Below are 26,040 nucleotides of genomic sequence, written 5' to 3' on the forward strand. Positions count from 1 at the left end.
AAAATGGGATTATGATAGTATCTACCTAATCATTTGTTTTGAGGATTAAAGAAGATAATGCCAGTAAAGTGCATGGCACTGTGTTATTCACTCAATAAAATCTAACTTCCAGTTCAGCTATTAATACTATCATTAATGTTATTATGAACACAGTGACCTAGAGTAAAACCCTCAAAATATTAGCTGTTCTTCTTATTATTATTATTATCAGGAATGCTGAGGCTTTGCATTAAACTCACATCAGGGGGAAAGTCCTATAACTAGCCAGACATGCCAAGGACCATCTGAGAAAAAATACTCTTTCTCAAAATTCAAATAACTTATTAAAATGTCCAACTTACAATGAGCTTCATCTTAAACAGAATAGGATAAGTTGTGCTGTTGTAAGAAACCTCAAAATCTGTGGTTTAACACTGCAAAGGTTTGTTTCTTTCTCATATTCCAATCAGACTCAAATCATTTGGTATCTGTCCTCCAAGTGGTAACTCAGAGACCCAGACAGCTTCCATCTGGAGATATATATTTAAGGACCAGGCCTAGAAGTAGCTTAAACTTTGTGGCTCTCACCTACTGATCTTAATTCTAGGATAAGTCTTATCTCTCTCCAAGATAATTATGCTTATATCCATGAAGCCATTTGTCATTTAGGATAGATTGTCTCATTAACCACGACGATGGTTCTCATCTGAATGTACTAGTTGGTCTATGTTCCTGCACCAAAATTGACCCTAAGTTTAAATCTGACAAGTATGTATTGAGCAGTAAAATCACCTCCTTTATTCTAGAGACTATACTTCCATTAATGCAGCCTAAGATTTCATTTTCTCTTTGGAGGGAGAGGTAAGCAATATTGAACTTAACATCAACTAAAATTGCTGTAGGTATACAACAGATTCAGTTCCCTCTGATCAGTGTTTGTTCTTCTCTTTTCATTCTGAATAGGAATCTCCATTATGGAAAAAGTCCATAAGAAAAACATAAGTTGAAGAGATTTGCTTTCTCTACTTTATCCATTAACATATCACCCTTCTCTCCAATGCAGGTGGCTAGCCTTATTATCAAAGCTTATTAATGGCAAATGCTGAGAAATGTAACCATCAAGGCTTGACCAACCCTATTATTTCTTGAACTGACCCCTTCCATCCACCTTGTTGCAGGTACCACATCTGTGTGACTGTGTTGATCTACTTCCTCCCCCTGCTGGTGATAGGCTATGCGTACACTGTAGTGGGTATCACACTGTGGGCCAGCGAGATCCCTGGGGACTCCTCTGACCGTTACCACGAGCAAGTCTCTGCCAAGCGCAAGGTGAGCAAAGGGCAGGCAGTACTTAACCCACCCTGGCATAGGTGACAGACCGGCAAGTTTATGAGCCCCAGAGCCTCAGGAGACCCAGAGGCAGCAGGCACAAAACATCCCTGGGTCCTGGGAACAATAGAAGGGAGTGGAGGAAAGGGGAAGGGAGGGGAGGGAAGAGATCTTTCTTCAATGTTTTCGTAACCTAGGCCTGCCTGTACAGGCATAAGCCACCTCACTCTCGCCTTAAGGCTAATTGAAAACTGTCAAGTCATTAAAACACAAACACACATATTTAACTACAAAAGCATGAAGCGTTATTCAGTTCTCTTTTATTATTAAAATTTGACAAAATAGTACATTTACTTGGTTCAAACATCAAAAAGTACTAAAAGAAACAAAATTATGGTGATGGAGAACAGACTAGGAGTTGCCAGGATTAGTACTGGGGGAAGAGTCTGTCTACAAAGGGACAGCATGAGTGAGTTTCTTTGTGATGATGGAGCAGCTATGTATCCTGATTGCTGTGGGTTTTTCACTTATCTCTGCATATGATAAAATTTCATAGAACTATACACCAAAAAAAAAATGCATGTAAAAACTGGCAAAATCCAAATGCAGTCCATTAATAGCACTGCACTATCATCAGTTTCCTGATTTTGATCATGTGGCATAGTTATGTAAGATGATATCATTGGGAGAAGCTGTGTGATGGGTACCTGGGAACTCTCTGACCTATTTTTGCAACTTCTTGGGAGTCTTAAATTATTCGAAAATTAAAAGTCAAGAAATATATTGAGTCTTACCATGAAAGGTCTCCCTCCTTTCTAGGTCCTCCATCTACACAGTTCCCAAATGTGTATGCACACACACACACACACACACACACACACACACACACACAGAGTATGATAATCACAGTTGTTGTTAATCCTTTCAGATATTGTAATGCAAATAAATTTATTTGTAAGCCAAATTTATTTGTAAGCCAAATAAATATATATTCTTTTCTTTCTTACACAAATAGTAAATACACGCTGTTCTTCCTCTTATTTTTAAATTTAACAATATCCACAAAATCTTCAAAAATCAATATAGAAAGAGATTTCTCATTCTTTATTTTTCTCTTTTGGTACTTCTTTGCATAGTATTTCATTGTGTGGATGCTAGATAGCTTTTCTTTTTTATTGAAATACAGTTGACTTACAATAGTATATTAATTTCAGGTGTATTACATAATGATTTGACATTTGCATCCACTAGCACCACAATAATTCTAGTAATGATCTGTCCCCATACAAAGTTATTAAAATGTTACTGACCATATTCTTTATGCTGCTTATTACATCCCCATGACTTATTTAAGGTTTGTACCCCTTAATCCCCTTCACCCATTTCACCCACCTACCCATCCCCCTTCTTTCTGGCAACCACCCTTTTATTCTCTACATCTTTATGAGTCTGCTTTTGTTTTGTTTGTTTCTTTGTTTTGTTTTTTAGATTCCACATATAAGTGAGATGATGTGATATTTGACTTTCTCTTAGGATAATACCCTCTATATTCATCCATGTTGTCCCAAATGACAAGATTTCATTTTTTAATGTCTGGGTAATATTCCATTGTATGTGTGTGTATATATATATACATAAAATATATTTTTATACCCATTCCTCTATCAATGGACACTTAGGTTGCTTCCATATCTTGGCTATTGTAAATAATGCTCCTATAAACATCAGGGTACTTGTATCTTTTCAAAGTGTTTTTGTTTCCTTTGGATAAATACCCAGGGGTGTAGTTGCTGGATCATATGGTAGTTCTCTTTTCAATTTGTTGAGGAATCTCCATACTGTTTTCCAGAATGGCTGCACCAATTTACATTTCCACCAACAGTTTACAAAGGCTCATTTTTCTCCACATCCTTGCCAATGCTTGTTATCTGCTGTCTTTGTGATATAGCCATTCTGACACGTGTGAAGTGATATCTCATTGCGGTTTTGGTTTGATGAGTGATGTTGGGTATCTTTACATGTGCCTTTTGGCCATCTGTATGCCTTATTTGGAGAAACATCTCTTCAGGTCCCTGCCATTTTTTAATGCAGTTGTTTGGTTTTTTTGATGTTGAGTGATATTAGTTCTTTGTATATTTTAGATATTAATCCCCTATCAGATACATTATTTGCAAATATTCAGTAAGCTGCCTTTTTGTTTTTAGTTTCCTTCACTGTGCAAAAGCTTTTCACTTTGATGTAGTCCCATTTGTTAATTTTTGCTCTTGTTTCCCTTGCCTGAGGAGACAAATTTTTTTAAAAAAATGCTAAGACCAGTGTCAAAAAGGGTGCTTCCTGTTTTCTTCTAGAAGTTTTGTGGTTTCAGGTCTTCTATTTAAGTTTTTAATCCAGTTTGAATTTATTTTTATATATGATGTGAGAATGTAATCCAGTTCTATTTTTTTGCATGTAGCAGTCAACTTTTCCCAACACTGTTTTTTGAAGAGGCTGTATTTTCCCCACTATAATTCTTGCCTCCTTTGTCATAGATTAATTGACCATATGGGTGTGGATTTATTTCTGGGATCTCTATTCTGTTCTTTTGAGCTCTGTGACTGTTTTGTGCCAGTACCATATTGTTTTGATTACTGTAGCTTTTAGTATGTTTTTGAAATCAAGAGCATAATGCCTCCAGCTTTGTTCTTCTTTCTCAAGATTTTTATGGCTACTTGGGGTTTTTTGTGTTTCTGTATAAGTTTTAGAATTATTTGTTGTAGTTCTGTGAAATTGCCTTTGGTATTTTGATAGATTGCATTGAATCTGTAGGTTGCCCTGGGTAGTACGGTCATTTTAACAATATTAATTCTTCCAATCTGTGAGCATGCTATATTTTGGTTTTTGCTTGTGTCCCCTTCAATTTATTTTATCAGTGCCTTATAGTTTTCCAAGTACAAGTTGTCTACCTCCTTGGTTAGGTTTATTCTTAGGTATTTTATTCTTTTTGATGCAGTCGTAAATGGGACTGTTTTCTTAATTTCTCATTCTGATATTTCAGTGTTAGTATATAGAAATGCAACAGATTTCTGTATATTAATTTTGTACCCTGAAACTTTATTGAATTTGTTTATTAGTTCTAATAGTTTTTTGGTGGGTTCTTTAGGATATTCAATGTATAGTATCCTGTCATCTGCAAACAGTGACAGTTTGAAGTCTTCCTTTCTAATTTGGATATCTTTTATTTCTTTTTCTTGTCTGATTGCTTTGAATAGAACTCCCAATACTACATTGAATAAAAAGGGTGAGAGTGGGCAACGTTTTCTTGTTCCTGATCTTAGAGGAAATGCTTTCACCTTTTCACCACTGAATATGATGTTAGCTATGGGTTTGTCATATATGGCCTTTATATGTTGAGGTATGTTCCCTCTATACCCACTTTGTTGAGAGTTTTTGTCATAAAAAGATACTGAATTCTGTCAAAAGTTTTTTCTGTATTTATGAAAATGATCATATGATTTTTATTCTTCAATTTGTTAGTGTGATGTAACACATTGACTAATTTGCTGATGTTGAAACATCCTTGCATCCCAGGCACAAATTCCACTCAATCATGGTGTATGGTCCTTTTAAGGTATTGTTGAATTCTGTTTGCTAATATTTTGTTGAGGATTTTGCATGCATGTTCATCGGTTATATTGGTCTGTAATGTACTTATTGCCATTTTGTTGTTTTATAGTTCTCTTTTCTTCTCTTTTTTGCTCTCTTCCCTTGTGGTTTAATGTCTGCCTTTAATGTTATGTTTGGATTCCTTTCTCTTTTTTCATGTGTATCTATTAGAGATTTTTTTGGTTTGTGGTTACCATGATGTTTATATATAGCAAACTATATATACATACACATGTGATTTTTTTTTTTTTGGCTGCGTTGGGTCTTCATTGCTACATGCAGACTTTCTCTAGTTGTGGGTTGTGGGGACTACTCTTCATTGCGATGTGAGGGCTTCTCACTGCAGTGGCTTCTCTTGTTGTGGATCATGGGCTGTAGGTGCGCCGGCTTCAGTAGTTGTGGCATGCAACCTCAGTAGTTGTGGCTCACGGGCTCTAGAGTGCAGGCTCAGTAATTGTGGTGCATGGGCTCTGCGGCATGTGGGATCTTCCCAGACCAGGGCTCGAACCTGTGTCCCCCACATTGGCAGGCAGATTCTTAACCACTGCACCAAAGGGAAGTCCCACATGTGATTATTTTAAAGTTGGTGACCACTTAAGTCTGAACTCATTCTAACCACCCTTCATTTTTATTTCCCCCCCCCACATTTAATGTTTTTGACATCATATTTTACATCTTTTTGTTTTGTGTATCCCTTAACTACTTATTGTGGATATAGATGATTTTACTACTTTTGTCTTTAATCTTCCTACTAGCTTTATAAGTGGTTGATCTACTATCTTTATTGTATGTTTGCTTTAACCAATGAGATTTTTCCTCTCATAATTTTCATTTTTCTGGCTATGGTCTTTTCTTTTCCCCTTAGAGAAGTCCCTTTAACATTTCTCGTTAAGCCAGTTTAGTGGTGCTGAATTCTTTTAGCTGTTGCTTGTCTTAAAATTTGTATCTCTCCTTCAAATCTGAATGATAGTCTTGCCAGATAGAGTATTCTTGGTTGCATGTTTTATCCTTTCATCACTTTGAATATATGGTGCCACTCCCTTCTGGCCTGCAAAATTTCTACTGAAAAGTCAGCTGACAGTCTTATGGGAGTTCCCATGTGTGTAACTATTTGTTTCCTCTTGCTGCTCTTAATATTCTCTCTTTATCTTTAATATATGCCATATTAATATAATGTGTATTGGTGTGGACTGCTTTGGGTTCATCTTGTTTGGGACTCTTTGTGCTTCTTGGACATGGATGTCTGTTCCCTTTCCCAGATTGGGGAACTTTTCAGCTATTATTCCTTCAAATAAGTTCTTTGATGCTTTCTCTCTCTCTTATCCTTCTTGGACCCCTACAATGCAAATATTTGTACACTTTGGTTGTCCCAGAGATCTCTTAAACTACACTCATTTTTTTGTTAATTATTTTCTTTTTAAATTTTTTGTTCAGCTTGGGTGTCTTCCAGTTTGCTGATCCACTCCTCTGTATCACCTAATCCACTGTTGATTCCTTCTAGTGAATTTTTTATTTCAGTTATTGTATTCTTCAGTTCTGTTTGGTTCTTCTTTATATTTTCTAATTTTATTTAAATTCTCATTGTGTTTATCCATTCTTCTCTCAAGTTCATTGAGCATATTTATTGTCATTACTTTGAAATCTTTTTCAAGTAGATTGCTTATCTCCACCTCATTTAGTTCTTTTTCTGAGGTTTTGTCTTGTGCCTTTGTTGAAAACATATTCCTCTGTCTCCTCAAATTGTGTGTATTTATTTCTCTGTGCTTATTTCTATGCATTAGGTAAGTTGGTTACATGTTCTGATCTTGGAGAAGTGACCTTGTGTTGGAGCTGTCCTGTGGGGCCCAGCAGCACACTCTCCTCTGATCAACAGAGCTATATGCTCTAGGGGTGCCCCCTATATGTGCTGTGTGGGCCGTTCTGTTGTGTTGGGACTGACTACTGTGGGCATGTTGGTAGGTGGGGCTGGCCCCCAGCCCAGTTCACTGCCGACTCTGCCTTGTGACTGTTGGCGCACTTGTGCACAGGGCCAGGTCCTGGGGCAGCTGGCTGTGGGTCTATGAGGGCCCTGGGGCTTGTACCAGCCCACTGGTGGGTGGGTAACCTCCCAGAGCTAATAGACTAGAAGAAGAACTCCAAAATGGCATTTGCCAAAACCAGTGTCCTCATGGTAGAATGAGCTCCCCCATACAGCTGCCACTGGTGTTTTTGTCCCCAGGGATGTTCCCAATTGCCTCCTTCTTCTCCAGGAGGCTCTTCAAGGTCAGCAAGTGGGTCTGGCTCAGGCTCCTCTCAAATCACTACCTCTGTGCTGAGACTCAAAGCATGTGAGATTTTTTGTGCACTCTTTAAGAGCAGAATCTCTGTTTCCTACAGCTCTCTAGCCCTCCAGTGTGCAAGCCCTGCTTGCCTTCAAAGCAAGAGATTCTGAGGGTTTGTCTTCCCAGTGCATACCCCGCTGATGTGGGGCTCAGACCTCTTGCTCCTTGGGGAGGACCTCTGCAATTGTGATCATCCTTCCATTTGGGGGTGACCTCCCCAGGGGTGTGGGTCTTGACTATACTGCATCTCTGTCCCTCCTATCCATCTCATTGTGATTCCTTATTTATATCTTTAGTTCAAGAAAAGCTTTTCTTCTAGTCTTCAGGTCATTCTCATTAATAGTTTCTCTGTAACTAGTTGGTGTGCCCATGGGAGGAGGTGAGCTCAGTGTCTTCCTACTCCACTATCTTGGCCACACCTCTCTTAGGTCATTTTTTCTCTGAAGGTTTCTTGGGAATAAAAAGGAATGGGTTATATCACCCAGTATTCATAAAACCATTTTATTAATATCCCCTTTAAACATCTGACACTCCCTTGCTGCTGCTGTCCAAATCCCACCCCTTCTCTTTCCCTCTCCCTGAGTCTTCACACCTAGAAGCCTGCTCTGGCTCATGACCCCTTTCCCCCTGCTGCTTCCTCCCCATTCCTGGGTCTTTACCTCCTGAACACCCATTCCCCTTTGCTCATTAATCTGGTCTCCCTTGGCTTCTCCAGTCATTGCCCAGAAGTATGGTATAACACAGAAGTTCTCAAACATGAGTGCACATCAGAACAATCAGAAGGGCTTGTCAAAGTCTGAATTCTGGGTCCCACACTCAAACTTTTTGATTCAGTTAGCCTGGAATGGGGTCCAAGAATTTGCATTTCTGACAAGTACTCAAGTTATGGCCATGTTGCTGGTCCTGGGGCCACCCTCTGAGAATCACTGACATAAACAAAGTCCTTTGGTACCACATATAAATGGTCCTTCCTCCACCTTGAAAGGTGTTATTATAATTACTTTACACTCCATATCACATTGTGCACAGTCAGGGGGCAGGATAAGAGAGAAAATAACATGAGAAAGAGAGGATGTGCTGGTGGTCTCACCTGTCTCACCCTCTTGCCAGGTGGTTAAGATGATGATTATTGTTGTATGCACCTTTGCCATCTGCTGGCTGCCCTTCCACGTCTTCTTCCTCCTGCCTTACATCAACCCTGATCTCTACCTGGAGAAGTTTATTCAGCAGGTTTACCTGGCCATCATGTGGCTGGCCATGAGCTCTACAATGTACAACCCCATCATCTACTGCTGCCTCAATGACAGGTAAGAACCCCATCCCCCATACTCTCTCCAGGACAAGAAACTAATCATCACACTGTTCAATCCCTGCGGACTGAACCATGCGATGATTAGTTCTCTGTAGTCTTTACCACTCCCTCTTGTCTCACAGCTGGCTTTCCTCATTTAGGTTGGCTACTTGGGAACTACAAAGACAAATGGTCTTCTTGTCACCATGCAGGAATATGAGCCCTGAGGAGACTTTTTTTTCTTTTCCAAGATGAACCAGAAATCCATGTTTTTATGTGAAATCTTCTGACTTTTAAACACTCGTTACTAAGTCAGTAGTAGAGGGTGGGGCGCAGGGGCAGATAAAAGAAACCTCTGTGATTAATATATATAAAGCAGGTTGCAAGCTGGATCAAGTTCATGAATTTCTCAATCTGCTCTATGGATTCCATGCACAGAGGGTTGTCCATGCAGACAAAGAGAAAGAGAATCAGAGAGAGAGAGAGAGGAGTCAGAGAGTGAATGAGTCAGAGAGTGATAGTGAGAGAGAGAACAAGAGAGAAAGAGAGAGATTGATGCCCCTAGAATAATTATCCACCACATGGCATCTTTTCCCTTCTCTGGTCTCTCATTTTCTTCTTCCCATCCCATCATAAAATCTGGGCAGCTTTGTCCAGTTTCTTCCAGCACTTCCAGCAGGACAGGGTAAGCAAAAAGAAGTCAGAGCCTCAAAGGCCTGATTCTGCCTTTATTTGGCCACAGGGGCCAGGAGAGCCTTCCCTGAAGTGGAAGCCAACCTCAGACAAGTAAGAGAAGGGAGAGCCATCTAGAATGGTGTTCAGTAATAGGGAATTCACCACTGTGTGCAGAGTCCCCAAGAGGCAGCTGGTATGCCATGGTGGCAGCTCACTCATCTGGAGCACCATCTCAGCCTCTGTGAAAAAGGAGGCAGGAGAAGGAGGGGGAAGGAAAAAAGGCTTGTCACATTTATAGCCAACAGTTATCAGCCTATAACGTGACTTCTCTGAATGAGACACTCAGGTGCTATGAATTTGGGGACAGATATCCCCTGGGACTTGTCCAAATGGTCTTGCTTGTCTAACTCATGGATTTATCTTTCTTCTAGGAGCCTCACAACATACCTAAACACTTCTAAGTTTAATCTCCCAAAAGCTGATTCTGAAGGGACATGATTGGCAGAAAGTCAGTGGGCTACTTGAAGGAAAGGACTGAGTCTTGACACAGTATTGTGCATATAGTAAACACTTGGTGAATGTTTTTACTGATGTTGAATTGACCCAAAATCAGCTGACCCTGAACCAGTGGAGGCAGTATATTTCAACAGCCACCCTAAGTACAGACATGCATTTCACATGAACTTGGGTTCTAGTCCTGGATTTGACCTTGATCACTGACCTTTGAATCTTTTTGCCCTTAGCATCTTCAGCTGTCAATTAATTAAAAAAATTAATAACACAGTGTCTCATTTGGGTATGTCCATGTATTAAAGAGCTACCACAATGATGGGAACACCTCTGAAAGCAGGCCATACTCAAGGATTACCTCTCCTTCTACTCTCTCTTCAGGTTCCGTCTGGGCTTCAAGCAAGCCTTTCGGTGCTGCCCTTTCATCAGTGCTGGTGACTATGAGGGGCTCGAAATGAAATCCACTAGGTACTTCCAGACGCAGGGCAGTGTGTATAAAGTCAGCCGCCTGGAGACCACTGTCTCCACAGTGGTGGGGGCCCATGAGGAAGACCTGGAGGAAGGCCCCAAGGCCATGCCCTCATCCCTGGACAAGACCTCCAATGACTCCCCTCGCAGCGACTCTAAGACCACGACGGAGAACTTCAGCTTCTACTCCAACATGCTCTCCTAGACTATGGGGCGTTCAGTAGGCGCAGTCACCTTTGTGTTTGTCTTGCTTCATTTCATGCATGGATAAATCCTCAATATAGAGACCATAAGAAACGCTTTTGCGGCTTGTGAAAAGGTCAGAATAGTTTAGGAAAAACATTCTATTCTGGAGTCAAAAACCTGCATTCTTCTATGTCTTTGCCACCCACATGCTGTGTGACCCAAAACAAATCATCGAACTTCTCTGAGCCTGTACAATGGGAAGGTTAGACTCGATTTTCTCTACAATCCATTCCAAGATTCTAGAATTAACTTTAATTGCATGTTGGCACTCATTTCAGGGTAATTCCTGCAATGCAGCAAAAGATCCAACTGATCTGTTTGCCTAAAGCTGCTATCTTATTTCAATAAAGGTGTTCTCAGTCTTGCTTAGATTATTTTCCTTTAGCTGGTGGCTCATACTGCATCAGCCTCTGCTTGATAAGGTGAACAAAAGGAGGAACCACATGAAATCTGAATGAAAGATGTAACACTCTCTTCTAAGGACTCATGAAAAGAAGGCATACGTCTGCCCCTTTTTGGCATCTCAATATCTCAGTGCAGTATGGGATTGAGAGCCTCAAGTTTATCTGTATTATGTCCCCAGTGACTGTCCTGAGCAATCAATGCTGATAGAATATGTCCACTGATACTAGCTAATGTCTGTTATGAACCAAGACTCAGGAGAACTGTGCAATACTTAATCTACCTGATCCTCTCTTTCCTTATTTGTAAAACTATGAGCTGAACTACATCATCTAGGTGTCCTTTTGAATGTTAACATTCATTGGTTCAATGATTGTATGAGTCTTTTTTTGTTGTTCAACCAAAAATTTGTAGTCTCAGGAAGAATAGAAGCAGTAAGTCCAGCGAATTAATACCTAGAGATGTAGCAACTGCTAAGACCATGTATCAGTATCCATATATGACATTCTCTGATTTATCCTAAAACTGTGAGCACTTTCCTTCTCCTGAAGATTTTGGCCTTTGACAGAGCAGAGGACTTCGTGTCAAATCCTACATCTCTCTATAAGGATTCAACAGGCTAAGTCTCCCAGCTGGAGAATGCCACCAGGGAAGAAAAACATGTAGGTTCCCTGCTCTGGACTTTTGGGTATCTTAGGGCAGGGGCACTCACCTAGATTTTTAGCTTTATACTAGCATAAGGCATGAGTTCAGTGACTGAGGAGGCTGCACCCTGCAACAACACTTGTGGGAAGAGGCCACCTTGCATCTTCCCTTTAGACTCTCTGAATCTCCCCTTCCTGCCACCAGCTTTGCTGGCCTCCTGTCTAAAAGAGGTGGGATGATCGATCAACCTTACAGAAGAGTCAGTTGACAGAGAGTCATGAACTTAAAGCTTCGTGTCCTGACAGTTTGGGGGTTATAGCAGGTGAGTGTGCAGTTTCTTTCTGTCTCCCAGATCTGTGCTTTGTACAGATGTGGCTGAAAGCAGAAACCTCATGTAACTACCATAAATGCCTTCTTTGTGGTTTGAAGAATGCATGGACATATTCTGCATCCATCATGTTGAGGGAGAACTGTGCTGCACATAGGTTTACAGCCGTTACCAGCTGTGCTGGCCCTAACCCTACCAGGGCATTGACAGGCCAGGAAGAAGTTATATAGCAACAGTATAAGCCAGAAAGATATCCTCCAAAGCAGCATGAGAAGGATTAAATAAACTAAGAAAACCAACTCAGTGCAAATATATGAATGGAACACATAATTTAGGGGCAACAAAAGTCAGTGCCCAAAGCATTAGTCTTACTTCTGATAAAGAATCATACCATGTATGGATTATTCACTTCAGAGGGATGTAAAGAACTGGCATGATTATGAGAAGTACCTAAGAAGAAAGTGTTAATGAGTAGGGGACATCCCCTCTATGGAAGAGGTTAGAGTTGAATTCAACAAGGTTTATGGAGCACTTGCTCTGGACTTGGCCCTGAGCTGGGGATGCACAGCTCCTTCTGTTCTTGAGGAGCCTACCAACAGGCCATTGTTAACTCACCAGTCTTAGTGGGTCTAGGCTGCCCAGCAGGCATGGAGGAAGTTGAGAAGCAGATTTTCCACAGGATTCTAAAGACCCACACTCAACATGGGTAATCGGGCCAAAGACCTTAAGATAGCCTTTTGCAATGAGAGCTCTCTGAGATAATTCCAAAGAGAGCACCAGCCAATCCAGGGGAACTGAAGGGGTGTGTTTGGACAGCATCATCACTGCACATAATAGGAGTGTACAGTTTCAAATATGGCAGAACGTTTCCTCTGAGAGAGCCCAGCAAGTCTTCCTCTAACTCACTCTCCAACACCCGTTTAACTTATAAAATTGTTGTCTCCTTCCATGTGTGAGAAACACCATGATCTGCACCGTGCATTGGTCTCATTCTTATAGAAATCTGTCATCCTGTGTTATCTCCTAAGTGTTTTTCCTTGATATTCTGTTCAGTAGTAATAGAATATAAGGCATCATGGGGCTATCACTGTTATGTTACTTCTAAAATGTGGGATCCAGTTGCTGTCAATGAGCTATTTGTATTGTGCTGATTCCTCCTCATTCTTTCACAGAGAGAAGCTGATGTATATAATGGACTCACAGTAGTACCATAGCAACTGAGGGTTGGGGAGGGACACTATATGGCAAGAACTAAAGGATAGGGGTCCTTGTCTTCCTCACCTCCCACTGGAGTGCTAAGACATACTGGAATGTCCTTTCTCTTGGAAGGACTGAGTGGAACCCTTGGAAAAGGGGACTTGGGAGCTAACCTTATTGACCTGGTTTCAGGAAGAATCATGTAAGTGGAGAGGGGTATTTCTTGAAGTTTCTATGTTTTCCAACCTGAGATCATAGAAAGAATCTCCATATAGAAATAAAGTATGTTTTTAACTGTCTCATGCCTCTGTCTCATCTCCAGGGAAACTAAGCAACCTACAAGACACTGAATGGGGTGGTACTATGAATCTTAATAAATTGCAAAGACCAAAGAATGGAACCCAACACCCAGAAAACTCCTAACTCTGTGACAAAATGGGTTGGCAAGATGTGGGAACTGTTTCCAGGTGGGAATCTGGGAAGGTAATATGGGATTGTATGAAGTGACCAACAGTGTCACCTATGAGTAGAGCTATGTCAGTTCAAGTCCTCCTAGAAGCAGACACCAAGACAGAGTCAGAAGTGCAAGAGATTTATTGAGGGAACACTTGGGAAAGATAAGGGGTGAGGAAGGTAAGCAGGGGAGGCCTTGAGACCACTATGCAGATCTGACACCTGTGAAAAAAGGGGGAGGGTAAGATTGGGCAGGAGGAGCTTCCATATGAGGAGCAGCCTTGAGAAAGTCTCAGCTGGCCCACCAGTGTGCAAAGGGTGCCCAGAGAAAAGCCCCAGCAGGCAGAAATGGCCAGGCCTGGTACACTCAACATGCTGGGTCACTGACTGGGAGCTCTCCTGGGAGAGGGTGGTCTGCTCTTGAACACTGTGGTGGTCCCTGAAATCACAGCAGCTGGAGGCAGGCAGCTGATGGCACACCCACTGCAGGGCCTCTCCTGAAGGGAGATCTGTAACATCACTTCCACAGCTTCCACCAGAGCTTTGGTCCAGCCCCCTCTGTTTGAAAACACATATCAGGAAACCCTTGGCAGTATTAGAAACTTCAATGGTTCATCTCTGTAAGCCCAGCAAACCTGAACGGAAGCCCAGGAAGTAGGGGCCACCCTGTACCACCTCACCCCTCAGGCATGCATCCTCAAAAGAGTGATCAGCAGCTGTCAGCAAACTTGCAATGACAAAGATTGTAAAGCTTACAAGAGGGAGTTTGGGGTTTTTTTTTAACATCTTTATTGGAGTATAATTGCTTTACAATGGTGTGTTAGTTTCTGCTTTATAACAAAGTGAATCAGCTATACATATACATATATCCCCATATCTCCTCCCTCTTGTGTCTCCCTCCCTCCCACACTCCCTAACCCACCCCTCTATGTGGTCACAAAGCACTGAGCTGATCTCCCTGTGCTATGTGGCTGCTTCCCACTAGCTATTTTACAATTTGGTAGTGTATATATGTCCTTGCCACTCTCTCACTTCATCCCAGCTTACCCTTCCCCCTCCGCGTGTCCTCAAGTCCATTCTCTATGTCTGCGTTAAAACAGGGAGGTTTGAGGAGAATCTAGATAGCGTCGCAACACGATGAGTATCAGAAACAAATAATAAAGATGTTTCTGTTTAAACTAAGGCATCTTAAATTGAGGTGCCTGGATAAGCTTCAAGAAATCCACATCTTCCCTTCAAGGTCTCCACAAATCATATGTAAAACACTGTGTGTGTGTGTGTGTGTGTGTGTGTGTGTGTGTGTGTGTGTAATAAAGGGTGCAAAACCTGAATCTTCTCAGAAGAAATCATTCATCCTCCACTCTCTAGAGAAGGAGAGAAAATAAATTGTTTATGGGAGAGGGGTGAGGAGCCCTGAGGCCTTCAGAGCACACTGGGAGGTAGGTGAGCCCTGGGAGAATCAGAGTGGCTGCCATGAAACTTGAAACAACTTTGGAACAAAATCATAATTCACCTCAGGCGCCCAGATGTGTTAAAGCTGTAGAACATCCTTAAAGATGTTTGTGGCAGTAAAAACACCAAATTCATGATTAAGGGGTGTGCTCACTCTTCCATGGAAATATGAATATTTGTTAGCTGAAGAAAGACTAACCTTAGTTACAGGTCAACAAATAATATCAGCTGTGGAGTATTGACATTCTTGTGGAAAGGCAAGCACGTTTTCATTTAGTCCTGTGTAGGCACATGTGACCTCATACGCGCTGAAGGTGCTTAGCTTTAGGAGCCAGTCTGGCTTTGGTAATTCTCCCTGCATAGCTGCCTCAGATTCTTTTCATGAGTAAATGGATTTCCTCAGCTCTGGAACCCAAGAAGGGGTTTCAGTAAAGGCCTCAAACAGAGGCAGGCAAGGTAGGGACACACCAAGAGCGTTCCTCTCCATTTTCAAGAGTGAAGGGAGCACTTAACTGCAGAAACTGCTTTCCTGAACTCCACAGGCAATGTTCTGAGACACCCTCATTTATCTTTACCAGTTAGGAAAACAGGGAGGAAGTGGAATGAGGCATGGAAGGGCACATCTCATGAACACCAAATTCAACATAAAATTCAACCTTTGGTTCTGGCTTCTTTCTCAAGCAGTGCAGCTAGCAAGGAGAAAAGGCTGCTAATTGGAAACAAGTGACCAAGTGTATCAACAATGACATAAGCCCCACCAGGGGTGCTGCCCTTGCCTCACCACTGCCTGCTGGCATGTTAGCATCTATTTCACGAGCTTCAGAGATTTTCACAGACAGATTCAAACCCAAGTCCTCTGCATTGTGTTCACATGTCCTTTGTCTCTTTCCTCTTCTTTTTATGTCCAGTATCCTTTTGTACTCCACTCTTTAGTCCAAAATTATTTTCATCCCTAGAAACTCTCTCCTCCTAACATACTCCCTGCTAAAATCTCTAGGTTTTAATCCCACTACTCTGGATGCCTTCTTAGTACACATTTTAATAAAGAGTGTATTTGGTGGAATAGTGAAAACCCACCATCCCTAACAAATTCTCGTTTCCTATCTCTAGTACCCTCTTGCCCACTTCATGTACCCACTCACCCACTCTTTTCTTTCACCCCCTAACCTCACCTCCCACTCACCCATTTTCTGAAATTAAGAAGATTTTCAGAGCAGGACTCCTGAATTAGTGCCAACACTCAAAAGAAGCAGCTGAAGCAAGAGATCCAGCCACTAGGCTGGGCTGGGAGAACAGCAGACTCCAGAGGGATGCCAGGTTCCAGTGCTGTCATCTCCTAACCATGCCAATCATGAATTTAAAGAAGAATGTTAGTGCATGAAGAGGCCAGGCAGTGCATGCTCACTGCCCAGAAAGTTCCTTCTGGATTTGGCCCTGCTCCTCTGCCCTTTTCTGACTCATTGACCCATGCCCATTGCCCTCTTGTTCCATAACTACCGCCTGGAGGAGTACTTGTTTTGGCAAAAATGTCCTACGGGACAATAACTATTCCTGAAACATGGCAGCCACCTGGGCTGGTCCAGATAGTCAAAAAGAGATGTTGTTATGGATGGTTATGAACATGATTCTGGGTTCACCTCAGAAATTTGGGGACAACCCAAACGCTATCTCAAAAAGAGAAGCAGCACTTTTCTGCTTATTTTATACCTATAAGGACTTGACAGCTGGTAATTCAACTTCATCCACTGAAGATTTGCCATGATGTAGCAGTCAGTCTGTGGGGGGTTGGAAATATAAATTTCAATAGCACATGGTCCCTGCCCTCAAGAAACTTACAGCCCAGAGGGGTAGACAGAGTTTCACCACAGTCCAGTGGGAGGAATGTCAAAGTAGAGATGTTGGAAAGAAACCTTGATGTTTTACCACACCAAATGTTGTCGAAAGACAACAAAATCTTAAGCCCAAGGTTTTCCTCAGTGGCAACGCACATACAATCACTCACAGAAAATGTTTTCCTGTCTCACTGACTGACTTCCACAAACTCCTAAGTTTTCTCATATCAGATAGACATCCTTACTTTTTTAGGTTGTGAAGTTCCAAATTCTTTAACCCTCTTTAAATTGTTGATTTCTCAATTGGGTTTATTGTTGTTGTTTTTTTTTCTAGTCTCCCTTCTTGCCTTTTCATAACCCTCCTCTCTTCTTTTTTTTTTTTAACATCTTTATGGGGTACAATTGCTTTACAATGGTGTGTTAGCTTCTGCTTTATAACAAAGTGAATCAGTTATACATATACACATGTTCCCATATCTCTTCCATCTTGCGTCTCCCTCCCTCTCACCCTCCCTATCCCACCCCTCCAGGCGGTCACAAAGCACTGAGCTGATCTCCCTGTGCTATGTGGCTGCTTCCCACTAGCTATCTACCTTACGTTTGGTAGTGTATATATGTCCATGCCTCTTTCTCGCTTTGTCACAGCTCACCCTTCCCCCTCCCCATATCCTCAGGTCCGTTCTCTAGTAGGTCTGTGTCTTTATTCCTGTCTTACCCCTAGGTTCTTCATGACATTTTTTTCTTAAATTCCATATATATGCGTTAGCATATGGTATTTGTCTTTCTCTTTCTGACTTACTTCACTCTGTATGACAGACTCTAGGTCTATCCACCTCATTACAAATAGCACAATTTCATTTCTTTTTATGGCTGAGTAATATTCCATTGTATATATGTGCCACATCTTCTTTATCCATTCATCCAATGATGGGAACTTAGGTTGTTTCCATCTCCAGTCTACTGTAAATAGAGCTGCAATGAACATTTTGGTACATGACTCTTTTTGAATTATGGTTTTCTCAGGGTATATGCCCAGTAGTGGGATTGCTGGGTCATATGGTAGTTCTATTTGTAGATTTTTAAGGAACTTCCATATTGTTCTCCATAGTGGCTGTACCAATTCACATTCCCATCAGCAGTGCAAGAGTGTTCCCTTTTCTCCACACCCTCTCCAGCATTTATTGTTTCTAGATTTTTTGATGATGGACATTCTGACTGGTGTGAGATGACATCTCATTGTAGTTTTGATTTGCATTTCTCTAATGATTAGTGATGTTGAGCATTCTTTCATGTGTTTCTTGGCAATCTGTACATATTCTTTGGAGAAATGTCTCTTTAGGTCTTCTGCCCATTTTTGGATTGGGTTATTTGTTTTTTTGTTATTGAGCTGCCTGAGCTGCTTGTAAATTTCGGAAATTAATCCTTTGTCAGTTGCTTCATTGGCAAATATTTTCTCCCATTCTGAGGGTTGTTTTTTGGTCTTATTTATGGTTTCCTTTGCTGTGCAAAGGCTTTGATGTTTCATTAGGTTCCATTTGTTTATTTTTACTTTTATTTCCAATTCTCTAGGAAGTGGGTCAAAAAAGATCTTGCTGTGGTTGTCATAGAGTGTTCTGCCTATGTTTTTCTCTAAGAGTTTGATAGTTTCTGGCCTTACATTTAGGTCTTTAATCCATTTTGAGCTTATTTTTGTGTATGGTGTTAGGGAGTGATCTAATCTCATACTTTTACATGTACCTTTCCAGTTTTCCCAGCACCACTTATTGAAGAGGCTGTCATTTCTCCACTGTACATTCCTGCCTCCTTTATCGAAGATAAGGTGACCATATGTGCTTGGGTTTATCTCTGGGCTTTCTATCCTGTTCCATTGATCTTTCTATTTTTGTGCCAGTACCATACTGTCTTGATTACTGTAGCTTTGTAGTATAGTCTGAAGTCAGGGAGCCTGATTCCTCCAGCTCCGTTTTTCGTTCTCAAGATTGCTTTGGCTATTCGGGGTCTTTTGTGTTTCCACACAAATTGTGAAATTTTTTGTTCTAGTTCTGTGAAAAATGCCAGTGGTAGTTTGATAGGGATTGCATTGAATCTGTAGATTGCTTTGGGTAGTATAGTCATTTTCACAATGTTAATTCTTCCAATCCAAGAACATGGTATATCCCTCCATCTATTTGTTTCATCTTTAATTTCTTTCATCAGTGTCTTATAATTTTCTGCATACAGTTCTTTTGTCTCCTTAGGTAGGTTTATTCCTAGATATTTTATTCTTTTTGTTGCAATGGTAAATGGCAGTGTTTTCTTGATTTCATTTTCAGATTTTTCATCATTAGTGTAAAGAATGCCAGAGATTACTGTGCATTAATTTTGTATCCTACAACTTTACCAAATTCATTGATTAGCTCTAGCAGTTTTCTGGTAGCATCTTTAGGATTCTCTATGTATAGTATCATGTCATCTGCAAACAGTGACAGCTTTACTTCTTCTTTTCCTATTTGGATTCCTTTTATTTCCTTTTCTTCTCTGATTGCTGTGGCTAAAACCTCCAAAACTATGTTGAATAAGAGTGGTGAGAGTGGGCAACCTTGTCTTGTTCCTGATCTTAGTGGAAATGCTTTCAGTTTTTCACCATTGAGAATGACGTTGGCTGTGGGTTTGTCATATATGGCCTTTATTATGTGGAGGAAAGTTCCCTCTATGCCTACTTTCTGGAGGGTTTTTATCATAAATGGTGTAGAATTTTGTCGAAAGCTTTCTCTGCATCAATTAAGATGATCATATGGTTTTTCTCCTTCAATTTGTTAATATGTTTTATCACATTGATTGATTTGCATATATTGAAGAATCCTTGCATTCCTGGAATAAACCCCACTTGATCATGGTGTATGATCCTTTTAATGTGCTGTTGGATTCTGTTTGCTAGTATTTTGTTGAGGATTTTTGCATCTATGTTCATCAGTGATATTGGCCTGTAATTTTCTTTCTTTGTGACATCCTTGTCTGGTTTTGGTATCAAGGTGATGGTGGCCTCGTAGAATGAATTTGGGTGTGCTCCTCCCTCTGCTATATTTTGGAAGAGTTTGAGATGGATAGGTGTTAGCTCTTCTCTAAATGTTTGATAGAATTCGCCTGTGAAGCCATCTGGTCCTGGGCTTTTGTTTGTTGGAAGATTTTAAATCACAGTTTCAATTTCAGTGCTTGTGTTTGGTCTGTTCATATGTTCTATTTCTTCCTGATTCAGTCTTGGCAGGTTGTGCATTTCTAAGAATTTGTCCATTTCTTCCAGGTTGTCCAGGTTATTGGCATAGAGTTGCTTGTAGTAATCTCTCATGATCTTTTGTATTTCTGCAGTGTCTGTTGTTACTTCTCCTTTTTCATTTCTAATTCTATTGATTTGAGTCTTCTCCCTTTTTTTCTTGATGAATCTGGCTAATGGTTTATCTATTTTTTTTTATCTTCTCAAAGAACCAGCTTTTACTTTTATTGATCTTTGCTATTGTTTCCTTCATTTCATTTTCATTTATTTCTGATCTGATTTTTATGATTTCTTTCCTTCAGCTACCGTTGAGATTTTTTTGTTCTTCTTTCTCTAATTGCTTTAGGTGCAAGTTTAAGTTGTTTATTCGAGATGTTTCCTGTTTCCTAAGGTGGGCTACTATTGCTATAAACTTCCCTCTTAGAACTGCTTTAGCTGCATCCCATAGGTTTTGGGTCATCGTGTATCCATTGTCATTTGTTTCTAGGTATTTTTTAATTTCCTCTTTGATTTCTTCAGAGATCACTTCGTTATTAAGTAGTGTATTGTTTAGCCTCCATGTGTTTGTTTTTTGTACAGATCTTTTCCTGTAATTGATATCTAGTCTCATAGCATTGTGGTCGGAAAAGATACTTGATACAATTTCAAATTTCTTAAATATACCAAGGCTTGATTTGTGACCCAAGATATGATCTATCCTGGAGAATGTCGCATGCGCACTTGAGAAGAAAGTGTATTCTGTTGGTTTTGGATGGAATGTCCTATAAATATCAATTAAGTCCATCTTGTTTAATGTATCATTTAAAGCTTGAGTTTCCTTATTTATTTTCATTTTGGATGTTCTGTCCATTGGTGAAAGTGGGGTGTTAAAGTCCCCTAGTATGAACGTATTACTGTCGATTTCCTCTTTTATGGCTGTTAGTATTTGCCTTATGTATAGAGGTGCTCCTTTGTTGGGTGCATATATATTTGCAATTGTTATATCTTCTTCTTGGATCGATCCCTTGATCATTATGTAGTGTCCTTCTTTGTCTCTTCTAATAGTCTTTATTTTAAAGTCTATTTTGTCTGATATGAGAATTGCTACTCCAGCTTTCTTTTGGTTTCCATTTGCATGGAATATCTTTTTCCATCCCATCACTTTCAGTCTGTATGTGTCTCTAGGTCTGAAGTGGGTCTCTTGTAGACAGCAAATATATGGGTCTTGTTTTTGTATCCTTTAAGCCAGTCTGTGTCTTTTGGTTGGAGAATTTAATCCATTTACATTTAAGGTAATTATCAATATGTATGTTCCTATTCCCATTTTCTTAATTGTTTTGGGTTTGTTATTGTAGGTCTTTTCCTTCTCTTGTGTTTCTTGCCTAGAGAAGATACTTTAGCATTTGTTGTAAAGCTGGTTTGGAGGTGCTGAACTCTCTCAGCTTTTGCTTGTCTCTAAAGATTTTAATTTCTCCATGAAATCTGAATGAGATCCTTGCTGCGTAGAGTAATCTTGGTTGTAGCTTTTTCTCCTTCATCACTTTCAATATGTCCTGCCAGTCCCTTCTGGCTTGCAGAGTTTCTGCTGAGAGATCAGCTGTTAACCTTATGGGGATTCTCTTGTGTATTATTTGTTGTTTTTCCCTTGCTGCTTTTAACATGTTTTCTTTGTATTTAACTTTTGACACTTTGATTAATATGTGTCTTGGCATGTTTCTCCTTGGATTTATCCTGTATGGGACTCTCTGTGCTTCCTGGATTTGATTAACTATTTCCTTTCCCATATTAGGAGAGTTTTCAACTATAATCTCTTCAAATATTTTCTCAGTCTCTTTCTTTTTCTCTTCTTCTTCTGGAATCCCTATAATTCGAATGTTGGTGTGTTTAATGTTGTCCCAGAGGTCTCTGAGACTCTCCTCAGTTCTTCTCATTCTTTTTTCTTTATTCTGCTCTGCAGTACTTATTTCCACTATTTTATCTTCCAGGTCACTTATCCGTTCTTCTGCCTCAGTTATTCTGCTATTGATCCCATCTAGAGTATTTTTAATCTCAGTTATTTTTGTTCATCATTGCTTGTTTCATCTTTAGTTCTTCTAGGTCCTTGTTAAATGTTTCTTGCATTTTCTCTATTCTATTTCCAAGATTTTGGATCATCTTTACTGTCATTATTCTGAATTCTTTTTCTGGTAGACTGCCTATTTACTCTTCATTTGTTATGTCTGGTGGGTTTTTATCTTGCTCCTTCATCTGCTGTGTGTTTTTCTGTCTTCTCATTTTGCTTATCTTACTGTGTTTGGGGTCTCCTTTTTGCAGGCTGCAGGTTCGTAGTTCCTGTTGTTTTTGGTGTCTGTCCCCAGTGGCTAAGGTTGGTTCAGTGGGTTGTGTAGGCCTCCTTGTGGAGGGGACTAGTGCCTGTGTTCTGGTGGATGAGGCTGGATCTTGTCTCTCTGGTGGGCAGGTCCACGTCTGGTGGTGTGTTTTGGGGTGTCTGTGGACTTACTATGATTTTAGGCAGGCTCTCTGCTAATGGGTGTTTTTGTGTTCCTGTTTTGCTAGTTGTTTGGCATAGGGTGTCCAGCACTGTAACTTGCTCATCATTGAGTGAAGCTGGGTGCTGGCGTTGAGATGGAGATCTCTGGGAGATTTTTGCCATTTGATATTCTGTGGAGCTGGGAGGTCTCTTGTGGACCAGTGTCCTGAAGTTGGCTCTCCCACCTCAGAGGCACAGCACTGACCCCTGGCTGCAGCACCAAGAGCCTTTCATCCAAATGGCTCAGAATAAAAGGGAGAAAAAGTAGAAAGAAAGAATTAGTCAAAGTAAAAAGAAAGGAAGGAAGAAAGAAAGGAGGGAGGGAGCGAGGAAGGAAGGAAGGAAGGATGGAAGCAAGGAAAAAAAGCAAGCAAGAAAGAAGATATAGTAAAATAAAATAAGATAAAATATTAAAAGTTATTAAAATAAAAAGTAATTATTAAGAAAAAAATTTTTAAAAAAAGACAGATAGAATCCTCGGACAAATGGTGGAAGCAAAGCTATACAGACAAAATCTCACACAGAAGATACACATACACACTCACAAAAAGAGGAAAACGGGAAAAAAATCATAAATATTGCTCTCAAAGTCCACCGCCTCAATTTGGGATGATTCATTTTCTAAAGGAAGGAAGGAAGGAAAGAAAGAAAGACGATAAAGTAAAATAAAATAAAGTTATTAAAATAAAAATTAATTATTAAGAAAAAAATATTTAAAAATAAACCAAAACGGACAGATAGAACCCTAGGCCAAATGGTGGAAGCAAAGCTATACAGACAAAATCTCACACAGAAGCATACACATATGCACTCACAAAAAGAGGAAAAGGGGAAAAAATCATAAATCTTGCTCTCAAAGTCCACCTCCTCAATTTGGGATGATTCGTTGTCTTATTCATGTATTCTACAGATGCAGGGTACATCAAGTTGATTGTGGAGCTTTAATTCACTGCTTCTGAGGCTGCTGGGAGAGATTTCCCTTTCTCTTCTTTGTTCTCACAGCCTCTAGGGGCTCAGCCTTGGATTAGGCCCTGCCTCAGTGTGTAGGTCACCGGAGAGCATCTGTTCTTCACTCAGACAGGACAGGGTTAAAGGAGCCGCTGATCTGGGGGCTCTGGATCACTCAGGCCGGGGGGAGGGAGGGGCATGGAGTGTGGGGTGAGCCTGCGGTGGCAGAGGCCAGCGTAATGTTGCACCAACCTGAGGCGTACCGTGCGTTCTCCTGGGGAAGTTGTCCCTGGATCCCAGGACCCTGGCAGTGGCGGGCTGCACAGGCTCCCCAGAACGGGGGTGTGGATAGTGACCTGTGCTCGCACACAGGATTCTTGGTGGTGGTGACAGCAGCCTTTAGCGTCTCTTGCCCGTCTCTAGGGTCCGCGCTTTTAGCCACAGCTCGCGTCCGTCTCTGGAGCTCCTTTAAGCAGCGCTCTTAATCCCATCTCCTCGTGCATCAGGAAACAAAGAGGGAAGAAAAAGTCTCTTGCCTCTTTGGCAGGTCCAGACTTTTCCCCGGACTCCCTCCCAGCTAGCAGTGGTGCACTAACACCCTGCAGGCTGTGTTCCCGCCACCAACCCCAGTCCTCTCCCTGCGCTCCGACCGAAGCCCGAGCCTCAGGTCCCAGCCCCGCCGGCCCCGGTGGGTGAGCAGACAAGCCTCTCGGGCTGGTGAGTGCTGCTCGGCACCGATCCTCTGTGCAGGAATCTCTCTGCTTTGCCCTTCCCACCCCTGTTGCTGTGCTCTCCTTCGCAGCTCCAAAGCTTCCCCCTCCACCACCCGCAGTCTCCGCCAGTGAAGGGGCTTCCTCGTGTGTGGAAACCTTTCCTCCTTCACAGCTCCCTCTCACTGGTGCAGGTCCCATCCCTATCCCCTTGTTTCCTTTATTCTTTTTTCTTTTGCCCCACCCAGTTACGTGGGCAGTTTCTTGCCTTTTGGGAGGTTCCACCAGTGTTCAGTAGGTGTTCTGTGGGAGTTGCTCCCCATGTAGATGTTTTTCTGGTGTATCTGTGGGGAGGAAGGTGATCTCCGCGTCTTACTCCTCCTCCATCTTCCCCTCCTCTCAACACTGTTTTTCTTGTATTACACAATGTGCAACTGAATCTGTGATAAAAATAATGATGACTAAGTGAACTGAAACAATTGTCCAGCTATATAATTCTATATAACAGTAAAAGATTGATTGTAATAGTGTAAACTCTAGATAGGGGAAGAAGCAACAAGGGAGAATCATTTCCTGGACGATAACAGACTAGTAAGACAGGCGGTCCAGAGACATTTACAATTAACAGGGCCCAGTTCAGTCATAGCACATTGAGTGGTCTATCAATGAAGTACTCTCTTGACCTAGGAATTAGCCTTCCTAGGGCCATGGGACAAATTTGTCATGAAATGTCTCCCAAACTTTGGCTGAATTTATGACCAAAATGGGGGAACTACAAACAAAAGAAAAGCAAAGAGCTTTTCACTCACTATCCAAGTCTACAAATATTAACCTGCTGCAGTCACTGACTGACAATATACTCAGTGCTTCAGAAAAAGAGATTAAGGCAATAATAGGATGAAGCACTCTGTGATTCAGAGAGAAGAAATTAAAGATGATAACAGGATGCTCTGTGCTTTGGACAAACAGGCCTTAGATCGTTAGATGCTTTTCAAGAAGAATTTTAATGAACCTCACTTCTTGCATCTTGCCATACATAGAAAAGCATTATAATCATTAACTTGAGATATCTGTTCTTTGTGACTCTCAGTAATTTTTCACCAAGATGTATATTCAACTGCATGTATTCCCTAACAAAAATCACATATAAACTAGCTTCCCCCCTACATCTTTGGAGCAGTTCCTCAGAGCTATCTGAGAGGCTATCTCCCAGTTTATGGTCCTCAATAAGACCCTGAATAAACCTTTATTCACAACACTCACATTGTGCTTTTTTCTTCCAGTCAACACTTTCCATTTCCGTTTTATTTGCTTTGTTGCTACTAATTGCTTCAAAACTTTTTGGAAAGGGGAAAAGTAGACATAAGTTTAATTAAACAAACAAAAAAATACACTTTGAGTTTATGCTGAGAGCACTGTCTGAGGAATCAGTGAATGGAGATTGAGAGCAAAAACCCCACAACTTGGGATAACATTTAAACAATTCTGGAAGCCAAATATCTTTTCCTGGACTTTCCAGGATATGGTGAATGTTCATATGTTTTAAGGAGAATGGAGTTATTGGATTCCTACCCAGGGAGAGCCCTGAAATCTATGAAAAAATCTTTGATGAGAACATTAGAGGTCTTTAAAGAGAATGGAAGAATCCTCTATTATAGAAACCACTCTTGAAGCAGCTATACATAAGCATTTATTATGTGCCTCTTACTCTAATAGGAGTATGTAATTAAAAGAATCTTTTTAATTTATAAAATAATTTGAACTTAAATATGCATGTGTTGTCCAGGGGTCATGGTAACAACTGTATTCTGATTCCTCTGGCAAATGAGTACAGCTATCCATGAGATTCAACA

The 26,040-nt window shown here is 40.9% G+C and overlaps 1 protein-coding gene across 1 annotated transcript in view; it reads left to right on the top strand.

The window, feature by feature from the left end:
- Nucleotides 1-10,883, top strand: part of TACR1 (tachykinin receptor 1) — a 94,014-nt gene extending 83,131 nt beyond the window's left edge. Inside the window, exons 3-5 of the mRNA XM_033838339.2 lie at nucleotides 1,158-1,308; nucleotides 8,382-8,578; nucleotides 10,129-10,883. Of these exons, the coding sequence (XP_033694230.1) occupies nucleotides 1,158-1,308; nucleotides 8,382-8,578; nucleotides 10,129-10,420 (640 nt within the window). The 3' untranslated portion in view covers nucleotides 10,421-10,883. The remainder of the gene's footprint in view (nucleotides 1-1,157; nucleotides 1,309-8,381; nucleotides 8,579-10,128) is intronic.
- Nucleotides 10,884-26,040: the final 15,157 nt, after the last annotated feature.

The sequence above is a fragment of the Tursiops truncatus genome, chromosome 14, assembly GCF_011762595.2.
Source record: "Tursiops truncatus isolate mTurTru1 chromosome 14, mTurTru1.mat.Y, whole genome shotgun sequence".
Lineage (NCBI taxonomy): Eukaryota > Metazoa > Chordata > Mammalia > Artiodactyla > Delphinidae > Tursiops > Tursiops truncatus.